The 20,807-nt window shown below is 29.1% G+C and overlaps 1 protein-coding gene across 4 annotated transcripts; it reads right to left on the bottom strand.

Moving 5' to 3' along the window:
- Positions 1 to 874: 874 nt before the first annotated feature.
- LOC119666050 lies at positions 875 to 20,511 on the bottom strand. 4 transcript variants are annotated; one of them, XM_038075321.1, is made up of 4 exons: positions 19,623 to 20,511; positions 3,370 to 6,798; positions 3,165 to 3,306; positions 875 to 1,175 (listed from the first exon to the last, which is right to left on the bottom strand). In XM_038075321.1, the coding sequence occupies exons 1-4, from the start codon at positions 20,104 to 20,106 to the stop codon at positions 1,139 to 1,141; spliced, it is 4,092 nt and encodes a 1,363-aa protein (XP_037931249.1). In that variant the 5' UTR covers positions 20,107 to 20,511; the 3' UTR covers positions 875 to 1,138. The 4 variants fall into 4 exon arrangements, with proteins under 4 accessions (XP_037931249.1, XP_037931247.1, XP_037931250.1 ...); XM_038075319.1 differs by lacking the exon at positions 875 to 1,175 and adding an exon at positions 2,713 to 2,782; XM_038075322.1 differs by lacking the exons at positions 875 to 1,175; positions 19,623 to 20,511 and adding exons at positions 2,713 to 2,782; positions 10,799 to 11,050.
- Positions 20,512 to 20,807: the final 296 nt, after the last annotated feature.

Genomic DNA, 20,807 nt, shown 5'->3' with positions numbered 1-20,807 from the left:
TGCGCTCTCACTTCACCTTTTGCTTACGAAGTCTTCGAAGTCTTCGAAGTTTTTCACTACATTTAAACTTCGAAGACTTCGAGAACAAAAATTCACAAAAACTTCGAAGTTTTTTCCAACTTCGAAGACTTCGTTGAAATGCGAATATTCGAATATTCGAAGAACTTCGAATTTTTAAGAACTTCGAATAATGTGAACAGCACTAATATGAACTAATAAAACAAAAAAATTAGTTTTAAAGACTATTGATGATGATAGGTCGTTGCCAATATTCGATACGGCTGTATGGTTAACCTCAAAATTTAATTAATTAATAATATAATTTTTGTTGTTACAACTCATTAGTAGTTAAACTTTAAAAAAATTTTTTTATAAACTTAAAAAAACTAAAACTATATTTTTTTATAAACTTAAAAAAAAACTAAATTATTAAAAACAATATTAATATTTCATATTTTTATATACGAGTATATGAAGAAAAACTTTAAGCTACCGATACTGATTTATATCTCTTAAGTGAGTTTATAATTTAGAACTATGATTCGAGATTAGTACGTGAACTACATTACAATGAATGTGTTAGTGAAATATTAATAATGAAGCATTAACATTTGTAGTTAAATTGCAGACTATTTTGAATGAAAGGAAAAATGTATTCGATATGTATACGATAATTACAAGACAAGTTATTTAAATTATTTAAGCTGTCGCCAATATTTTTAAACTTCACAAAATAAACACAAACAGCATTGAAACAGTTAAACAATTGCAAATGCAGCAGAGCATTAACAAGACAATGCAAACATTTTTCGTAAATTTATAATGTTTAAACGCATACAAAGTATGAAAATATTAAAACAAAAAAAACCTTTTTAGCATGTTGCACCAAAATTCCCATAAATATATTCCAGTGAAGTCGTATATCGTATATCGTATCGAAATATCGTAATTGTTTATTTTGTATTTTCAAAAAATATATTTTGTTTAGTTTGGTAAATTAAATAACACTAACTTCTCTCCATTTAGCGTCTCAATCACCATTTAGTAAGTAAGCATTTCTAGTTAAATTCTCTAAAATTATATGCTTCAGGAGCTGCTGTTGACCTTTTTAGAGGTCGGTTATAAGCACTCCTTCAGGTCATAAGTATCCTCTGCGATAAAGGGATCGTGATGGTCTGTTATAGTTGTTGTGATGATTTGTGTATATCAATTATTAATATTTAAATTATTATAAAAGAAAATAATAATTATTAAAATTAAAATTAGTAAAAAGAATATATAAAAAATAAAACAAAAATAAATACGTAAAAAATAATATGTAAAATTATTAATTTTTTTTTTGTTTTGCTAACTGTTGTTTACCAATAATTTCTCTAAAAATTGCAGTTTAATAATACTAGTAAAAATTAAAATTAAAAATATTTGATATTTTAGAGAAATTCTACAATTTCGTCAATTTCTTATATAATTAGTTTCAAGCATATATTAAAAATCAGCAAAAAAAAACCATAAAATAATTTAATTTAAATAAAATATCTGTATAAAATGTATGGAAATATATTTGTATTTTTTGCTGGGCTTTAGGTAACTTGTTTTTTCTTTTTTAATTTTTTAACTATAATATAATATAACAAAAGGAAAACTTATTTTTTAATTTCAAACAAAATTAAAGCCGCGTGATTTGTTTATACAAATATTTGAATCTACGACGTAATTTTGTTTAAGATTAAAATTTTTTTCATACATTTTTTAAAAATTTAATAGTTACCTAAAGTGTGACAAAAAAAAATAAATACGTATAAATAATTTGGGTCGATAGCAATATATATGGAAATTACATTTTATTAATACAATCGTTCAGTACGTTTTTTTATTCTTGATTTACTAATATGTCGACTTTTCAAAAAAAATATTAATCAATCGTTCTGGCAGTATATGAATACCGTACTATAACAACTGTACTCTTATTAACTCAAGATATCTAGTTACAGAAAATTATTATTAATAAATTTTAGTTTCAGGCTAATTGGTCAACATTTTTTTATTGTGTTAAAAAATAAAAATTAAGAAAAACAAATCACAATGTAATTTTACAATAATTTTTATTTTATAGATATTTCGACTTTAGTATAAAGTCATCATCAGGGAACCCAATTGGCCTGAAAACACACTTTATTAAAATTGTTATTAATATATTAATATTAATAATAATAAGAAAATAAAATAAAATAAAATAATAATAAAATATAATACTAATAATAATATTAATATTTGAAAATTATTATCAATACTTTTTTTTAGCATTCTTATTACTGCCCACAAATCTGGGAGAAATGTGAAACAATATCAATGCTGTCAGTGGATAGTTCAGTTATATTTATTTTTGATCAATAAAGTGTAAGTGCGTAAGTAGATATTTGTTCCATGATTAGAAAAAATGTTCATCTTTATAGTATTACACATACATACTATAATAAGGCACAATTAACGTTAGAATATCCCTAACATTACTTTTTCAATAATATGGAATATATATATATATTATATATATATATGAGTACATGTATTTGCTTGAAATTCTGAATTATATTTTTCCTTTAAGTGAATGTTTAAATTAAAGTTATGCATAAAAATAATGCAAATAGTTTACGTGCTTATGTGATAAACTAATTAAAAGAAAAAAATCGCAAAATCGCACCCACTGTACCTTTTGCTTCGTATGCGATATCACATACTGAAAGTTTTTTCCAACTTCTTAGTAAAGTAATAAATAAAGTAGGAACTACAAAAAGAAATTTAAGTACAGTATAAAATAAATTGATAGTAAAATATATACGCCCACAACCGATTTTAGTTCACTGCAATTTATACAATTTCAATCAAATTATATATATAATTTTTAATTAAGAAACTTCTCCAGTTTATCAGACGGCAATAATGGATGGATTCAATGGATTTCTATTTCAATTATTATTTTATTAACACAAAAATAATTTATATGTAGAAAATAAATTTAATTTTTTTTTACTCCGTCTGATTAATTGTAAGTTTGTATTTTCTTGAACTAATTTCTTTGGTAAACCTTATTTAAGCAAAGATCTGCTGTTTTTAACAACTACTTTTGTGCCTTCGCCATAACATATCTATTATTTCTTGCACTGTACCTTTCATAATTGAGTTCTCCACTATTTCTGGCCATTTTCTTAGCTTCTTCTTTACGGCGACGATCTTCGGCAGCAGCTTTCATTGGATCGTATGTAGCACGTCGCTTCCACATAGCTAATTCAGCTTCCTTTTGTTTTGTAACTTTAAAAAACAAAATTAAAATTAAATTTTAATTATGAAAAAAAATTTACTCAATATGAATACCTGAAACATCTCTCCGCGCAGCAGACGATGCTCTAGCAGAACTCACAGAGTTATTGGTACTTGCTGTCATATTAGATGCTACCGATTTAACGCTACGGTTGCTCATGCGCGTTGGATCAGCACGATTCATTGATATTCCGGTGGCACTTGGACTACGTTTGATGGCATCAGTTTTTAAAGTACTTCTCGTATCATTTTTACGCAGAAAATTATTGCTTTGTGCTGGTTTATATTTTGAGATATCCATATATTTTGGTTGAACTCGTGTTGTTGTTGTTGTAGGTTTTGCAGTATTCGGCACCGCTGCAGCTGTTTGCAGCAACTGCTTTTTGGCTGATGCTAATGAATTTGGTACTTGTGTGGCTAAACGGCTTAAGCTGGTATCACGTGGCACTGATTGCCGTGATGTCATAGCACCGGTACGTGTAACAGCACTCTTAACATTACGTCTAGGTAACTCGGGTGTATTTGGGCAAGCGGCAACACCTGCACCGGTTAAAGCATTTCTTCCTTGCGCCGGCGCTGAAGTAGGTTTACCAGCAACCCTCTGTTTGCTACGCTCAATTCGCATTAGCAATGCTTTATTATAACGTGTATTAGTTAGTGGCACATTTTGGGTGTCTACAGGCGTGTCGGCAGTAGAGTGTACAAGTTCATCTGGTTCGTAATAGTTGTCGTCTATGCCCTGTCCATCCTCTCCATCACTATATCTGTAATATTCATCGCCAGCATCATCTTCATCATTTATATAATATTGTAAATTGTCATCGTAATCACTGTACATGCGTCCAAAATTATTAGAACTTGCAGATTTGGTCATATGAGATGATGATACTGTTGGTCGAGAATTAGTAGAACCATTAGTATTAGTGGGTACATAATTGTTACGTAGTGCTGGCGGTGTATATATATTCTGGTATTGTGGACGTGCTGTACGTTGAGTAGCTATTTTTGTTGAAAACGAACTTGAACGACGAAGTGGTGAATCTTGATCGCTTTCTGTATTTGGAGTTTGAATATATTTTTCTTGTGCTTGCTTGGGCGAGTTACCAATAGTACCATCAAATGAGTTCTTTCGCATACGCATTTGTTTTACCAAATATTCACCACTGGTTAGTAAAGCTAACTGTTGTTCATTAATGCTGCTCGTCATCAACTGGTTACGTGCATTAATTTGTTGTTGATTATTACGCCTGTGTAAAGGCGAACGTTGCTGATAACCTGTTGTAGGTGAGTTATAACTATGCTCCGGACTAATCGCTTCCGGAGAGTATACTGAATTAGAAGAAGGCCGTGCTGAATATGCGCGTGGTGAACCAGATTGCGGTATAGATTTTAAGGAATTCTTACGTGATAAGGATTGTTGCAAGGTATTTATAGCTAATGCTGTATTTTGTAAGTAAATATCTTCATCATCAGCACACACTATATTCTGTAACGAACCACGTGGACGTGTTACACTCCGTGCACGAGATAATGTATGCATCGGGGATGGTATTTTAGTGGGACTTTTAGGCGGTTTGTAGTTAACGTCTTGATTTATTTTAGAATATGTTGATAGAGTGGGATCACTGGTATAATCACAATCCGTAGCTACCCGTAAACGTTCCGCTAGCGTTTTGTTAAGCTTTGTATGTGACATATGTTTGCCAAGCAGCTTCTCATCGTTAACGCCGTCACTGCCAGAAGCACACGTATAACTGCGTGTCATAAGTTCCTGCGTATCTTGCTTACTGTGAGAGCCAGTATCATTAGCAAGGCTACGCGCACGCGCATTTCGCGCCCATTCTTTAATCCAATCATTTTTGGAACTTGCTGTTTTTAGAATGGCTGTATCAGACAATTCAATAGGTGATTCTGGCGGCGATTCTATGAGTTTACGAGTAGCTGCGAATTTCTGTGAATCCTTTTGATTAGTAAATACATTAAGACGATACGCAGCCTTCTGATGATCAGTAAAACCACCTTTTGCGTATGACGAAGCAGCGGGATTTTTCAATTTTGATTCGTTACTTATATACTCAGAAGAATCAATTTGAGAAGTAGATAGACATAGTCTTGCAGTCTTTGGTGTTGCTTCTAGTGTCGGCTGTTTAGCTAATACACCACTTGTAGTCACACTGGTAAAGCAGCCAACGTCTTCCTCTTCTGTAGATGTTTTCTGACTATTACTTACAGGGAACTTCTTATTTTTATGGCTACTAGATAGACTTATACCTCCCTCACAACTGCTACTGCTACTTAGAAAATCACCACCACCATCTTTTTTTCCACCAACATTACGCAAAACTCTAGATTTCAGTTTCTCTAAATAATCACCAGCAGACTGGTGACTGCCTAGTAACAAATCGTTTGAAGTCGCAGAAGGATTTGAACGCTGCGCCTGTTCTGCTAATTCATGATAATAATTCACTTCCAGCACATTATTTGTGCGAGTACTCACATGAACTGGTATTTTAGTCGAACTAACTGTTGATTCGGGATTATGTCTACTAAGGTTTAGGTTTTTAGGGCGATTCTTATTTGTATCATCCCCACCACAGTCAATGTTCATAACTTCTTTTTGTTCCTCAGTGTAGTTATCACCATCAAGCGTATACGTGCCTGTTTCACTAACATTATCTGCATCGGCATCCGTATCTAAGCACCTATAATCACTTAATGGTGGTTGTGGGCACATAAAGTCAACTTTTTGCAGAGCCATTTGCATTGCAGTCGAACGTGGCGTGAAGTGTGTACGATTTGCAACCAAGTTCGAAGCCCCTTTCGGAACTTGTTGCGCTGCAGTTACCGTAGATTTACGGTTTGTGGTATTCTTTTTTGATGCTGGCGTTGCTGTTTTCGACGCTGTACTTACTGTTGATTGCGTTTGACTATTTAACGGTTCTTGTGTACTTGAACGGGGCGACCAACTGTGACGCTTTGAAGCATCTCGTACGCGAGAGGTACTACGATCGCGTGCACGCAGTTTTACCTTTGGTGGTGTTTCAATACTATCCTGAACTTGTCCATCATTTTCGTTATCTTCACGATTCTTGACACTGCGCGGTGTTAAAGGGGACGCTGAAGTAGATGCAGTTATTGAAGTTGGACTCTCATTTGTAGTATTGTTTTCTATTTTCGACATTGAAGCACCTCTTCTATGCCTACTCTGAAAGCGTTCCAATAGACTTTTGTATTTTGCTGCTGCTGCAGCTGGATCACAATCTTTTTCACTAAAATTATCAATCGTAAAAGCGTACGACTGCTTGCTTGTTGTAGTGGTAATGGTGGAATTATTAGAGGCACTCGAAACGTCTTCAGGTGTTTCACATTTGCTTATGGCATTGTCCAGTTTGTGTTCATTACCATTGTCATCAGCTTCTTGCAGTGGCAATGATGAAGCCATAACGTTCGTATTTTCAACGCGCCTGTCTTTGTGAAGCGTATCTGAAAATAATGAAACAAACGCATAAAGTATAACATAAAAATCGTAACTATGTTTAAATTAACTGTTCATTACTATTATTAGGTGAAAACGAATTATGGCGGCAAACTTTTGCAATTATTATGAAAAAAAAATGTAATTGTTGTTTTTGTTATTAGTTCACTTATTCGTTTACGCTACACGATTTTTCTGCTACTCACGGTTTCTTTTTTTATATCTTTTGCTTGTTGGTTGATGGCCAATATTTCTGAGTTTTGTTACACTTGTTATGCTTTGGGTTAATAAATAAAAGTGAAGGCTAAAGTTCGAGCGAAATTCAATAAGAAAGAAAATTAATTTTATTTATTATGAATAAAATCAAATATGTATAAATTGGCCAGAAAAAACCCATTTTTGGCCATTAAAAATTTTAAAAATATAATTAAAATTACGAGTTAAGTGGTATGAAGAGTAAATAGGTCTTAGATAGAATTTACGTCGAGAAGCATTAAAATTTTTGTGGAAGTTGAACGTCTCTTTATACGACTATCTATTGAATTCCAAGTTTTATTAACAAGATACCAAAAATTAATGATGTAAGTAAAGACATTGGAGACATCGTCAATCTCTAGAAGTAGTGCTTCTTTTAAATTCAACCAAAAAAACTAAGGAAGCAGGAACAAATCGATATAATTGCTTTAAACCTATTAAAAATCAAAAATCTATTTTCAATACATTTTAAATAACTTTAAATTTTAAAACAACTTTAAATAACTTTAAAACAACTTTAAATATTATACACAAAATATTTTATGAGACATCATTTTTAAGTAATGTATAGAATGCACAAAGAAAGATATGAATCTATTTAGAACTAGAATATTTAGTACAATTATGAGTTGCTTAGGATAATGACATGGATAAGGATAGGATAAAGTTCATGTAAGATCGCGCATTGTAATACAAATATCAACTCTTCTACTCAAAGACATCTATTGCCCATTGTAATGTCATCAAAACTTCCAGGAAATGGTGAGCTAACAATGTTGTTATTGATTCAAAATTCATAAATTATTCTAGGTATAGCATTTATTCTACCGTTGTTAGAAGAAACGATTCGTTCATTTGAAGTTCTGAACACAAACAACACATATCCAACAACACAACTCATACACAATCCACTTGCCTGAATATGACAGAGTTAAATACAGTAATACAATCCCCAGCTAACATATAAATTATAGGTGCTGAACCCAAAAGATCTTTTATTATTTTCTTATTTTACTGAAGTCAAAAGCTACCAACAACCTCATAGTTTAGTAATTAGTCTATAACTCATTCGTCGTAAGGTCTAAAAAATAATGCCTCTTTAATCTTCTAATTTCTATAGACGGGGTTTCTTGTCTAATTTCCATATATTCGGGAGATGATTACTTAGTTCTTAAAACGAAATAAATCCAAATGCAGAAAAAAGTATCCGGAAAAGACTTTCAGTTAATAAACCTGTAATATCTATAATTTATCAACATTTTGGAAAAAAAAAATGTTATTCTTTGTTTCTCGCAAACTCTTTCTAGTTTTCTACAACCATGAATAGTTAATTTGGCCTAAAACGTTTTAAATACAGTTGTTTTAAGTAATCGAATAACTTAATAAGTTCGAAAGGATAAATAAACTACAAGCGTTAAAATGAATTCATTAAACTAAAACAAGATGATATTGGTAAATAAGACGGTTTTTATCTAAAAAATTCGTTTTTATTTAAAAATTTGTTGAATCGTTGACTCAACCACTTTAATTTGTTATCAAAAAACCAAGCTTTTAAAGATATTTAGTCCAGCAATGTATCTATTCTACTTTGTATTAAATTGTATTAAAGAGGTAATAATTTCACTCTCTTGGAGGGAATCTATTCATGTCCTTTTCAAAAAATTCAAAAATATACTACGATATTTCCTTTACTGTGTTCATGACGATCAACGCAATTCTTTGCAATTTTTATGATGATTGGAAAAACATTTACAAAATAAAACCAAATAAAATACTTTTGAATTAAATCCAGCAAATCTACATATTTTTAAACGTTTATATTAGACGGAGCATGTATAAATAATATAATATAAAATAATATGTGTTCAAAAAGTACATATGCTGTTAGATAGCTAAATATATATATTCTTTCAGATTCAGTTTGATGAGAAATAAATAATTTAAACGAGAGAAAAAAAATATTCAAATTTTTTTTTGGCAGACCGAGCAATACGGTTTTATATGTCATAGACATTGTAAATGATAAAATGTGGTTTGTTATATGGAGCTAAATTTTATTGAGTCAATCTATGGACCAAAACGGATTATCAAACTACATCATAAGAACATAATACTTAGTGCAACAGTCAGGTCAGTTCCAATTGCAGTGACCTAATTAAAGTATCTGTAGCTGCTATTCAAAAGTGTTAGAAAAGTATTTTAGATGCGATCGCGTTTAGTAGATTTAACTGCACCATTGCCGATAATATTGTATATTATTTGAATTATCTGTACTTAGTTATTGCTTTTGTTACATGCGTCTATTGGGTGAAAGAATATAGTGTTGAAATCTAAAATATTTTTACTAAAAACCATCAAAAATGGTGATGTTGATGTAGTAGTGATTTCAGCATAGAAAAATGCAATTACAATGGAAAAATTTTTAAAAAGAAGTATATATATAATCTGAAGCCCTAACATGAGAAAAAGTACAATTGCAGTAATATATAATTTTGATTCAATAATAAAAAAAACTTATTGAACATATCAAATTTTTATATGAAATCTCAACATAACGTGTGATCTGAACATTTTGTCATTCGTTGCACTAAACCATAACTGTGCATTCAGTGTACAAAGTACTCGGAATTGTCAGCCGATGTAACTTTTCAGTTGCCATTTCATATTCAATTGACACCGTACAAGCAAATACGCAGAAAATGTAAGAAATTCTTGAATCAGTTTACGAAAAATGTAGATCAACATAACGTGTGATCTGAACATTTTGTCATTCGTTGCACTAAACCATAACTGTGCATTCAGTGTACAAAGTACTCGGAATTGTCAGCCGATGTAACTTTTCAGTTGCCATTTCATATTCAATTGACACCGTACAAGCAAATACGCAGAAAATGTAAGAAATTCTTGAATCAGTTTACGAAAAATGTAGAGGTTTGGGTCTAGACATAATTGTATTCAATACGATGGGGTCTACTTTAAAAGCCGTAAAATAAATTTTGATTGATGACTTTTTGTTGTTTTTTTGAATAATTTTAAATATTTTGTACACCGAATATATGTATGAATTTTAAAGTATTTATAATGTCTAGTTTGGTTGAGAAAATTGGAGGTTTGAGCACGAAAAGAAATAATCAAACTATTTTATACCAGCTTCTGGTTTACTGTATGTAAATATAATTATAATATCTTATAAATATTATGTAAATATTATTGAAATTTAAATTATATATACGAACAGAAATATTTTTCTCCAAAACACATATTGTCCCTATTTACATATTGCTAAATAATATATATTCAAGAATATTTATAAAAATCTACTTTAAACAGAAAACTACAAGCTGCAAAGCGATCTGAAAAAAATTTCGCAAAATATTTCAATGGATCTATTTAAGTTCTTAACAAGAACTGTATAAAAATAAAAGAACTTGACATTTTAAATTGAGTTCAATGGCCTATAGTTTTGATAAAAAAAAGTAGAAGAGATTTTGTACTAATCTGTGACGATATTTTGGGTATATTAATTTATACCATGCAATACAAAAGAGTACAATGTTTAGTTTAGATTTAATTCGAGGAACATTCTTATATTGCAGACATTTAATTAGAAGAAACAAAAGGCAAATAATTACCTGATGTTCAAAAGCCACTCAAATAATGCCAAAAGTCTTGCGTTTTACATTTTTTAAGTGAAATTTGACAAATTTTTGTAAAAAATTAATATAAAACAAAACACATAATTTGATTACTTACTACATATAAATTCTTCTTTATTTGCTTTCAGATGTTTGCCGCGATCTTCCTGAAACTTACTCTCACACTTATCTAAATGGCAAATTTTTTTTAAATATCCAAGCTTTTTAAAAATCACGTTCATAGAGTTAAAACGGAGAAATTATTTTATAAAATAAATAAACGATTATATATTTTATAATAATTGCTACGTGTATATAAAATGCCGAAAGTAAAATGTTACTTAATGATAATAAAAAAAAATTTTGACGATACTAATTTTTGTTAATTTTATTTTGATTATATCATATTTTAATTTTGATTGACTACTGATATGAAAAAAAAAATTTTTTTTAAAGCCTACTTCTCAATTTTCGACTTTTATCTTCACATTGAATATATTAAATTAATATATTCCATGTAAAGATAAAAATCGAAAATTGAGAAACCTTGAAATAAAAGTTATGTAGACTATATAATTAATATTATTAATTATATTTATTGAAGTATAATAAAACATATTTAGTTGAATGCTAAAAATATATCAATATATAATATTACTTAGATTTTACTTTAAAGAAGTTCTACGAATATAACCAAAAATACTCTATGTTCTCTAAGAGAAAACAAGACAAAAATCGGAAATTGGAAAAAAATGTAGTCATATAGCCCTGTTAACAACAGAACTTAAGATGCTGTACCAAAAGTTTACAAGTTCCATAACTTTATTCTATATAATACATATTATTTATTTACTACAAACAAATACAAGAAATTACTTAATTAGCCACTGGGCTAAGTGGACATCGAAACACTATCCTTTCAATAACATTACATCTAAATTATGTAGTAAATTGTGGAGTAAAAATGGATCTTATGTAGAGCAGAATAAATACTACATCGGAGACAAATAAAATTTTTCAAAACACAGAAATATTTTTCGTTAATTTGATAAACATTTAAAATAAATAAATAAGAATTTAATAATTCTTATCAAAAGTATTTTTTCGCAGATAATTAATAATTTTTACTTTTTATAAAAATCTAAAGAATTCTACATTTTGTTTTGTTATTTTAGATGTATTTATCAGAAGATTTATATTGTGCGCAAAATATTGCATACCGCATATATATAATATATAAAATCTAATAGCTCAAATAAAAAAGCAAAATTATTGAATTATTAATTATTAACAATAAAACAATTATTAATTATTAACTACCGTAATTAAAAACTCATATTAATTTATTGCTACATTAGATTCGTTTTGAAACAAATATAGTCCAATAGTTTTTTAATCTGTGAAATTTAAGAGTAAACTTGACCAGGCTTTTAACAAAACACGGCTTATTTGAAAAGTCGGTGATCATCAAATTTAGCACTACAAAATATTTTAATATCAAAATATTTTTTTAATATTCAGGCACATTTATTTAAAAGCTCAGATACAAATTATTTCTTCGATACAAAACCTTATTTGGTTGTGACGCCCGTTTAAAAGGTACAAGTTTAGGTGAATTTATAAAAATTTTGGAAGAAGTATTTTGTATGCTGATTAAGAAAAACTTATTGAAAGAAAAATAATTTTGAAACAGGATAAAAGCTGAGAAACACTATGTACTTTCCACAAAGAATGATTGCAAAAGATTTAATGTGTTCCACAGTGACCTATCAGTAACAAAGATGCCCAGAACGCCAATAAGGGGAAAACTCAGAATTTGATGGGAAGAATCGATAACCAACTGATGGAAGCTCACCGAATACACATTAGTTGCAGGTTGTCGATTTACTATAAATTCCAAGTGAACAAGATTTGTGTCACATTTGCCACTAAAAAGTTTCTTGGTGCAGTTATCCTGCACTCTTTTATTTTTTTAGTACTGTTAGGGCCATGTTATGTAGAGGGTTATGGGTTCGTCAAAATTGTCTCTTTTGGGCTATGACGAAAATACATGTTATGTAGAGTGTTATAGAAATTATAATAATTTACTTCAAAAAGACACAAATCTTGACATTTATTACTGAATAACACTGATATACCTTAGTGACCGGGCACAGTTAGCGTCGGCTCTCATGACCAAATTTGAGCGGACATAATATTTTTTTCTCACTTTTAATTTTATAATTTGCATTGAAAACAACAACAATTTTGCCCATGAACACTCTATATTACATGACTATTAGGTTGAAAACTAATTTTTATTTATTTAAATATACATATACATATATATATTTTTTTATTCCGCCTTTTTAGTACAATTAGCTAATCACTTCCGTCTTAGACGAGTCTTTTTTGTGTATTAGTTGCACTGCCATTAGTAAACATGTACACTACAAATTGCATGTTATTATTTAAGTCGTTAATTAGTATCAAATTACGATTGAGAAGGCATTCAAAATTTTGAATGAAGATACTATGTCACAACTCTAAGTTTATAAATGGTATGAAGGCTTACAAGAAAGTTGAGAAAATATAAAATATAGCGCACGGTCTAATCGTCCTAACAAATTTATCAATAATCAAACCGTTAAAAAAATTTGACAGATTGTGTTCGCTAATAGAAGAATTACTATAAGAGAGATTAATGAAGAAACCGAAATGTCATATTTCTCATGCGAAGTGATTTTTTGATTATTTGATTTGGATATAGACATCACCGATCCAACAGTTCGTGACCTAATAAGCCATAATTGTAATATCACAACTAGTCAATTCTTCAGATACAGCAAACTCAAAAAGAACTACGTTTTCTAAAAATAGACAGATGTCCGTAGAAACATAACTATACGAAACAAAACTATACGTTACAAGGCGTTTCAAACGTGTTTTTCGAAGTAGAAACCGTGGTGACATATGGACAAAAAACTAAAGGGTGAATGGAGTTAATATTAATTATTCAATAAACACTTTTTGGAGAGGTTTGGGGCAGTTGTGAGAATTCCAGCAATAAAATTTTTTTAATAATTTTAATAAATTGAATTTTTTGCTGACTACACCGTTGTTTCGGTATGGGCAGCAGTAGTTCACTGGTGTTCAAAACCTCTCTATTAAATACAATAGTTTCTATTAAGTAAAATAGTCACTGCCGTCATAAATAAATCATTTTTGAAAAAATTGAACTGCTCGTTACTTCTTTCAATACATCTCGTATATGTCGTTTTTACAATCTTTCTTATAATTATTTCGAAATTAAAAGATCTGCTACATTATAGTTTTTACAGCTTAACCTTAGTTAAATAATTAAATCAATTATTAAATATATTTATGTAAATTTCAATTATGTAATTAATATTATAATATTTTTTATTATTCGATTTATCTGTGTTTTTATGAAGCACTACTAAGACTACATGTCGCATAATCTAACTCGTTTTCAAAATAACATTTTTTTAATGACTAATCTTTTCAGTAAATTATTGGAACTTGTAATAGACAATAATAGTTTATTGCGAATAATAGATAAGATAATAAGCAATTATAGTATTGAAATTAAAGTGCAAATAACAATTTCGCTTTTGTAATGCAAATTTTTGAATTTCAACTAAGGCGTTTGAGAACAAAGAAAAAAGAAATTTAGGAACACTACGTCTAGCCCACATACTAAAGAAATAATTAACACAAAATAAGCTTTCATTTTAAAAGTGTTTTTTACGTTCAGTACTTATATTTTTGGTTTTATTTATAATTATTTACGATTACTTCAATATAAAAACCATAAAAAATAAACAATTTCAATTGTAGAGGTATTTTGAGCAAATAAATAAATGTATTTAAAAAATATATTTTTTTTTTGGTATGAATCACTTTTTACGCGTACTTTAATCAAATTGTTTAAAGTACCGAAGAAAAAATTGTTTGCAGACTATTTTTAATAAAAAATAAAGAATACTTAATCCAAGAAAGGAAATCAATTGTATCTTGAAACGTTAATTATAAAAGTATCTCAGTGCAGCTTTTTCTTATCTTAATGACTCGGAAGCAAATTCGTTTTATTAGCTGTATAATAAACATTTTTTTAAATATTTTATTAAAAATATGCAATAACAAATATTGAAAGAAGAGAAAATATATTTTTGGAATTAAGTTATGTATAACCAAATTTTCTGATTTTATATATGAAGCGTACTTCATTTACGTATACATCCTGTCACGTATGCATTTAAGAGTTTCTTTACGGCTTTGAATATAAAACAGAATACATCACACATATATCTAAGAAGTGGTATTTATGGTATTGAATATAATAGCTATAGTAAATCTATGAGATCGCATACATTCATATACAGAAAAGAGGACTACTCATGCAATACTGCAATTCATTTTTTCTTGGAATAATAAAAAAAAATGTAATAAAAATAAATAATAAAAATAAGAAATATTAATAATTTAGTCATTGTTTCTAATTTGACAGCCACGAGTTTTAAGCCTGGCACTTGCAGCCCAAGAAATTATATACGGACTATAAACTAATCAAATCAAAATTCGAATTTTTAAGTACTTTGCAATACTCGAAACAGCGTTGGATTGTCAACCGAATTTTAATAAATTAATCAAGTTTTTGCTGTTGTTTCTTTATTAGTGTTGGAACCCTTTTAGTTTTCTTCTCGTCATGAGACGCGTCATATATGAAAAAAAATCAACCTTAAAACTAGTTTTTAGTTTGGTGTTATAGTATTTTATTAGACAAGATACTGTCTGCTGATTAAGCAAAATTTTTTTATTTTCATTTTTTTTAGTTCCGAATAGTATTCCAATCTATTAACATATTGTACAGTAATGCACAAAAATTGAAGATCAAGTAAACATTTTCGCAAACACCTTTTTCAAAGTGAAATAATACAAACCACGAGAATGTTTTCTCGTGGTTTGTATCAAACAAATTGTTAGAATATCAAAGTATTTATTAGAGTTAATTTATTAATCACAATATATAAATCTCTCTGACCATCCAAAGATATGACTTTCCAAACTGTACCTTTTCCACCGACATATTATACTTGTGTATCTATGCAGTTCACATTATATTGTTCAGATGAAAGGCGCCGAATAATTTTAAGAGTAATAAGAAAAAACTGAAAAATGTTTTTATCCGAGAACATAACATTTTTTCAAGCATATAGATCCCTTTATTTATATCTGTGGTGGAACTATTGCCAACTTTTACTATGTAGTTTTATCAGTAGAGATTTTTGTTATGAGACTTATTCTGTTATGCCTACCTGGTAAAGCAACCTGCGAACATATCTAGGGAATACCGATGTATTTGTTGTCCGATTTAGTTTGTAGTCAGTTCATTACAGTTTGCTGAGCGATTAAGCTTAACAAGTCTATGCAACATACGTTTCACTTTCGGTAGAACTTTCTTAGCGATCCATTTTGATGCCTTTTGATAATCTATTTCTTTATACCATTGAGCAGTGTGCTTGCCGCATGTTTTGCTGAGATGCAACTTATTTACAATATTGTGTTAATATTTCTATACTTTATGAAAAACAATCACCTTTAAACTTGGGAGTTATTATTTTTTATTAATAAAAACAATAACAAAAAAAACTAATTTCCACAATATTTCAGCAAATATATTGCTTTTTTCATATCTTTTTCCTATTTATCTGTAAGTATCCTTATTTGACTTTTAAGCTACACCAATGGCTAAAGAACAAATTTAAGTAATATTATAAACAATGAAAAATTATATTAAAATTAAATCAAAACTTTCAAAAATTCAAAGATGTGTTAAAAAAAGGGAATATCTTTTTAAGAAATGAAGTAATTGCTTTGTACTTCACATATATTTCGATATGAGAAATAATTGATAAAAAGAACCAAATTAAAGTGAATTTACTTTAATTCTGTATACTTTATTTTAAAATATGTAAATATGTTTAGTCAAAACATTCCCGTACTTTGTGTTATTTCCCTTTGAATTAGTCTATGGAAAAAGATTGGAATCTTAAACTTTTGCGAAGCATTAAATATAAATTAACAATATTTGCAATTTAACCAAGGTTACAAAAAACGAACATTTAGCCGGTTGAACTGAATTGCTATACAAGTCCTTTGAATGCAGTCTTAAAGATCTAGAGGGGCGCGTCTACAGAACCGGCTGAATTCTATTGGGTTAGGATCATTTCTCTAAAGTGACATTTAATAAAATAATCTTATATATCATCTACATTGTATATGAAATATGTCAAAGATGTGTTAAAAGTAATTTTGAAATATTTAAATTTATATATTGAAATATTATATATTTAAAATTAATAAACTATTCGTTTTAAGGTTTGAGAGTTAATCATTTCAATATTTTAAATTTTTTGATTAAACTATTGGTTAATATTTCTATTTCTATTGGTTAATATTTTTATTTCTCCAGAATTAGAATTATAAAACTCTAAGCAACCTTTTCTACTATCTGCTAATATACCTTGGTTTGTGAGATATCAAAATATAGAGATATAAAATTTTTATATTTCTTTATGTTATTTCTTTAGCATATGCAAGTTGTACTTAATTACTTGTAGTAGTTGTTTTTTATGTAAAAATTGATAATTTTAAAGTCCGATACTTCAAAATATAGATTGCATCCACATAAAGCGCGAAATTCTTAACATCTAAGAATAACAGTATTTCCAAGATAAACGATCTTTACTTTAATATCACTGTTAATCAATTATTTAACAAATTACATATTAGCGGATAAAATCTATAATCTGGAAAATCAAAATCGCCAAATAAAAGTGTTTATTTGATAAAAATCTCAAGTAAATACATTCTTAAATTTTAGAAACCCGTGTCCAGAAAAATGGGATCTGTGTTAATCACAAAGGATTAAAAAGGTACCTGTGTGATCACTTCCAATTAATGTTTGCAAATATTTCAACGTAGTTCAAAATAGTTATTTTAGAGTTTAGATTTATTTGTAATGGTGTAGATGTCACATCACAATCAAGAGATATACTCAAGCGATACAATTAAGAGAAGCTGTTACAGAGAACTCTTACTGATGGAACGCGAAGAAATTTTTCAGAGGGAAAAGCTGTCTTTTTTGTTTTTTAGGAATGCATAATTATGACTGACTACCTCAAAACGGTAGTATTATGTATTGCTTTTATACCGATTCAATAGTAATTAAAGAAAGAGAGCCGTACATATATAAGCAAATTAAAATTCAGAAAATGCAAAGAAACTCTATCCATTCTTGTGAACGGCGCAGAGTAAAAAGAAATAGAACTCTATTGCGAAAGGCTGCCAAGATTATCATAATCTAAAATGCTTTTAGAGACTTACAACCTAAAACTCTTCAAAGATTGCATAGCACAATTAAAAAATAACCTAAGAATTATTGCGAGATTATTGACCAATCACTACAGATTGAATAATCACTTATCAAAGTTAGGAATTCAATCCAACTCAGACTGCAGATACTGTAAAGAAGAGAGAGAAACTGCATACCATGTGCTTGGGGATTGCCCGGCACTGATGCACAAGCGGAAGAAATACGTAGAAGGTTATTTAAGGTATCATAAGGATCCAAGACTAGGAAAGATAGGCTCTATACTGTCTTTCATTAAAGAAATCAGACTTTGAGAAACACTCTAATCTGACTAAGGAGCATAATAGATTTTTTAGGTCGCTGTGCATGATCCCTTCTTTTCAATAGTAAAAATAAAGTTCATGAAAAATGATAAGGTATTCATTTTTTTATATTTATTTTACAGTTTATTTTTTTTTCTAATATTTTTTTTTCGTTGATATTAGTAAAATGCTTAAGGATGGTTATTTAATGGTAGACTACATATCATTTTACTTTATTTTTGTCTGTTTTAAGTGTAGAATATATTAATAATTATTATTTAATATATTATTAATTAATATATAATAAAGAGCATTTTGTCAACTATTAGTGTGCTGTTTGGATGTGTTTCTATAGTGGTATTATTACATTTGATATGTATACTATATATATACTGCAATGATTAATAACAAAACTTAAACCAATACAATTTCAAGTATTATCTAAAATAACACAATCTTTTACAGTTTTTGCAAACTTTATTGACAAATTAATCACAATGGATGATATCATTCGAACTAACTTAGCTAAACCGTTGATGAAAAAACTGGCACTTTCAGGTATTTTACTTTTACTTTAGGATTACAGATCACAATGATCTCAAATCAACTCAAATTTCAATTCTTGGGTGTAAGATTTGAAAACTAATTTAAATATGAATGGGACTTATAAATTATTAATCATCATTCCAGCAATAAACATAATATACATACTTAATACTTAAACAAGAGTCAGAAACGAGTTATTTTAATGGATGATTCATACCGATATTGTGTATTGTACAAGGAGGGAGAGCGGGCAACTACTTTGAGCTGCAAAATTTCGTTTAAACATTTTATCAGTTTTTTTGCTCTTGCAACTACAAAATTATTAGAAAATTAAAATATTTAAATAATTTCCGAAATAAGCGAAACCAAACCGGGTTAATCGGTCAAAATTAGGGAAAATTGATTTGAAGAAAAGAGAAGAAGAAAATTAATAAAGCCCATTCATTAAACAGACGTCTATTAGGGGGGAAAGAAATAAGTGTGTAAGTGTAACGCAATTTGAAATTTCAAAACATTGACGTATGTCGAGTAAGCACTAAATTTGGTAATAGCTGAGCAAGTTTGTGACATGCATAACGATTATGGTTAACAATACCATAAAATAAATAATATAAAATACAAAAATAAAAAATATAAAAAAAGACAAATTGAATAAGTGAATAAGTTAATTATGGTTTTAAAAATAAAATGAAAAGAAATGAAATAAAAAAATTCATTACCTTTTGTGCTGCACAGCGTTTTTGCAAGGCGAATTTTTGCATTTGAATCATCGACCGCAGCCGCCAAGCCAACAGAGCCGTAACCAAGTTTAAGCTTTGCTGAGATATCCGCACCTGCAGCTACGGCTGAGCCGTTGACATCGTATTGATGTTGTTGCGTTAGAAATGCTGTTCGTTTTTGCCGTCGATCTTCATTAATGACATCATCAATCTTTTTTATGTTTTCTGGGGTAGTGTCTGCTTTTTCCCTTCCATCCGATAGGGAATCACTATCAAAACAATACTGGTTGTCAAAGTGTAAATCTTGTAATGGTGTAGCCGCCAATTTCGTTGTCAAATGATCTATTGGTGAATTGTTCTTTGTAGGCATTACCTCAACTGAACAGGCTGTGGTAGTGTTGTGCTCATCTCCTACTGCTTCACTATTTGCTGTTGCCGGACTTGTGGTATGCGATGTATCGTTTGTGGCGGCGTATGATGTCATGTCTATGATGGTAACATAAGTTGCTAGCTAGATTTGAATGTGCTCTATATATTATATCACTTAATTAATGAGGTGTGTTACAGAATGACCTGCTTTTAGCTCCTTTTTATTTTAATATATATTTTTATATTAGCTTTTTTTATTGCTTTTTCGTTTTGTGCGTTTATGAATTTTTCGTTTTGTAATTCGGTTGGTTATTCCAGTTGGGTTAACATCATTTCATTTTCATACCAGCTGTTTGTTGTCTGGTTTATTGAAGACTTTTGTGGGAAGTGTTGAGTTTCCTTAAGACTAACTCCAACAGCGCTGCTAACTGCTTTAACCAGGATATTATGTTCCTATGCGCTTTAATTGGCCTTATGTGCAGCTAAAACAATTCGAATAATTGTATTCACAAATATATTTTATTATTTTATTATTGCATAGAACTATAAATAATTTAGAGTCGAAAAACACAAACACAAACAGAAATTGAAATTCAAACAAAATTAAAATTTAGCATAATTGAGATTTATTCTCTAAAAAAATTTTTTTTTTAATTTTAATTGTATTTTAGCCGTTTTCCAAAACAGCTAAGAAACTATTCAGGCATATCACTTTTTGTTATAAAATAAAAATAGAATCATTTTTCAAGGTTCGCTTCGCAACCAAGATTATTTTTTTTGGTTTTTTGTTTTTATTTTAAATATTTGTTGTTTTAT

Source organism: Teleopsis dalmanni, chromosome 1 (assembly GCF_002237135.1).
Source record: "Teleopsis dalmanni isolate 2A chromosome 1, ASM223713v2, whole genome shotgun sequence".
NCBI classification, from domain to species: Eukaryota; Metazoa; Arthropoda; class Insecta; order Diptera; family Diopsidae; genus Teleopsis; species Teleopsis dalmanni.
The sequence above is the reverse complement of the archived record's forward strand: the minus strand, read 5'-3'. Positions and strand labels throughout refer to the sequence as shown.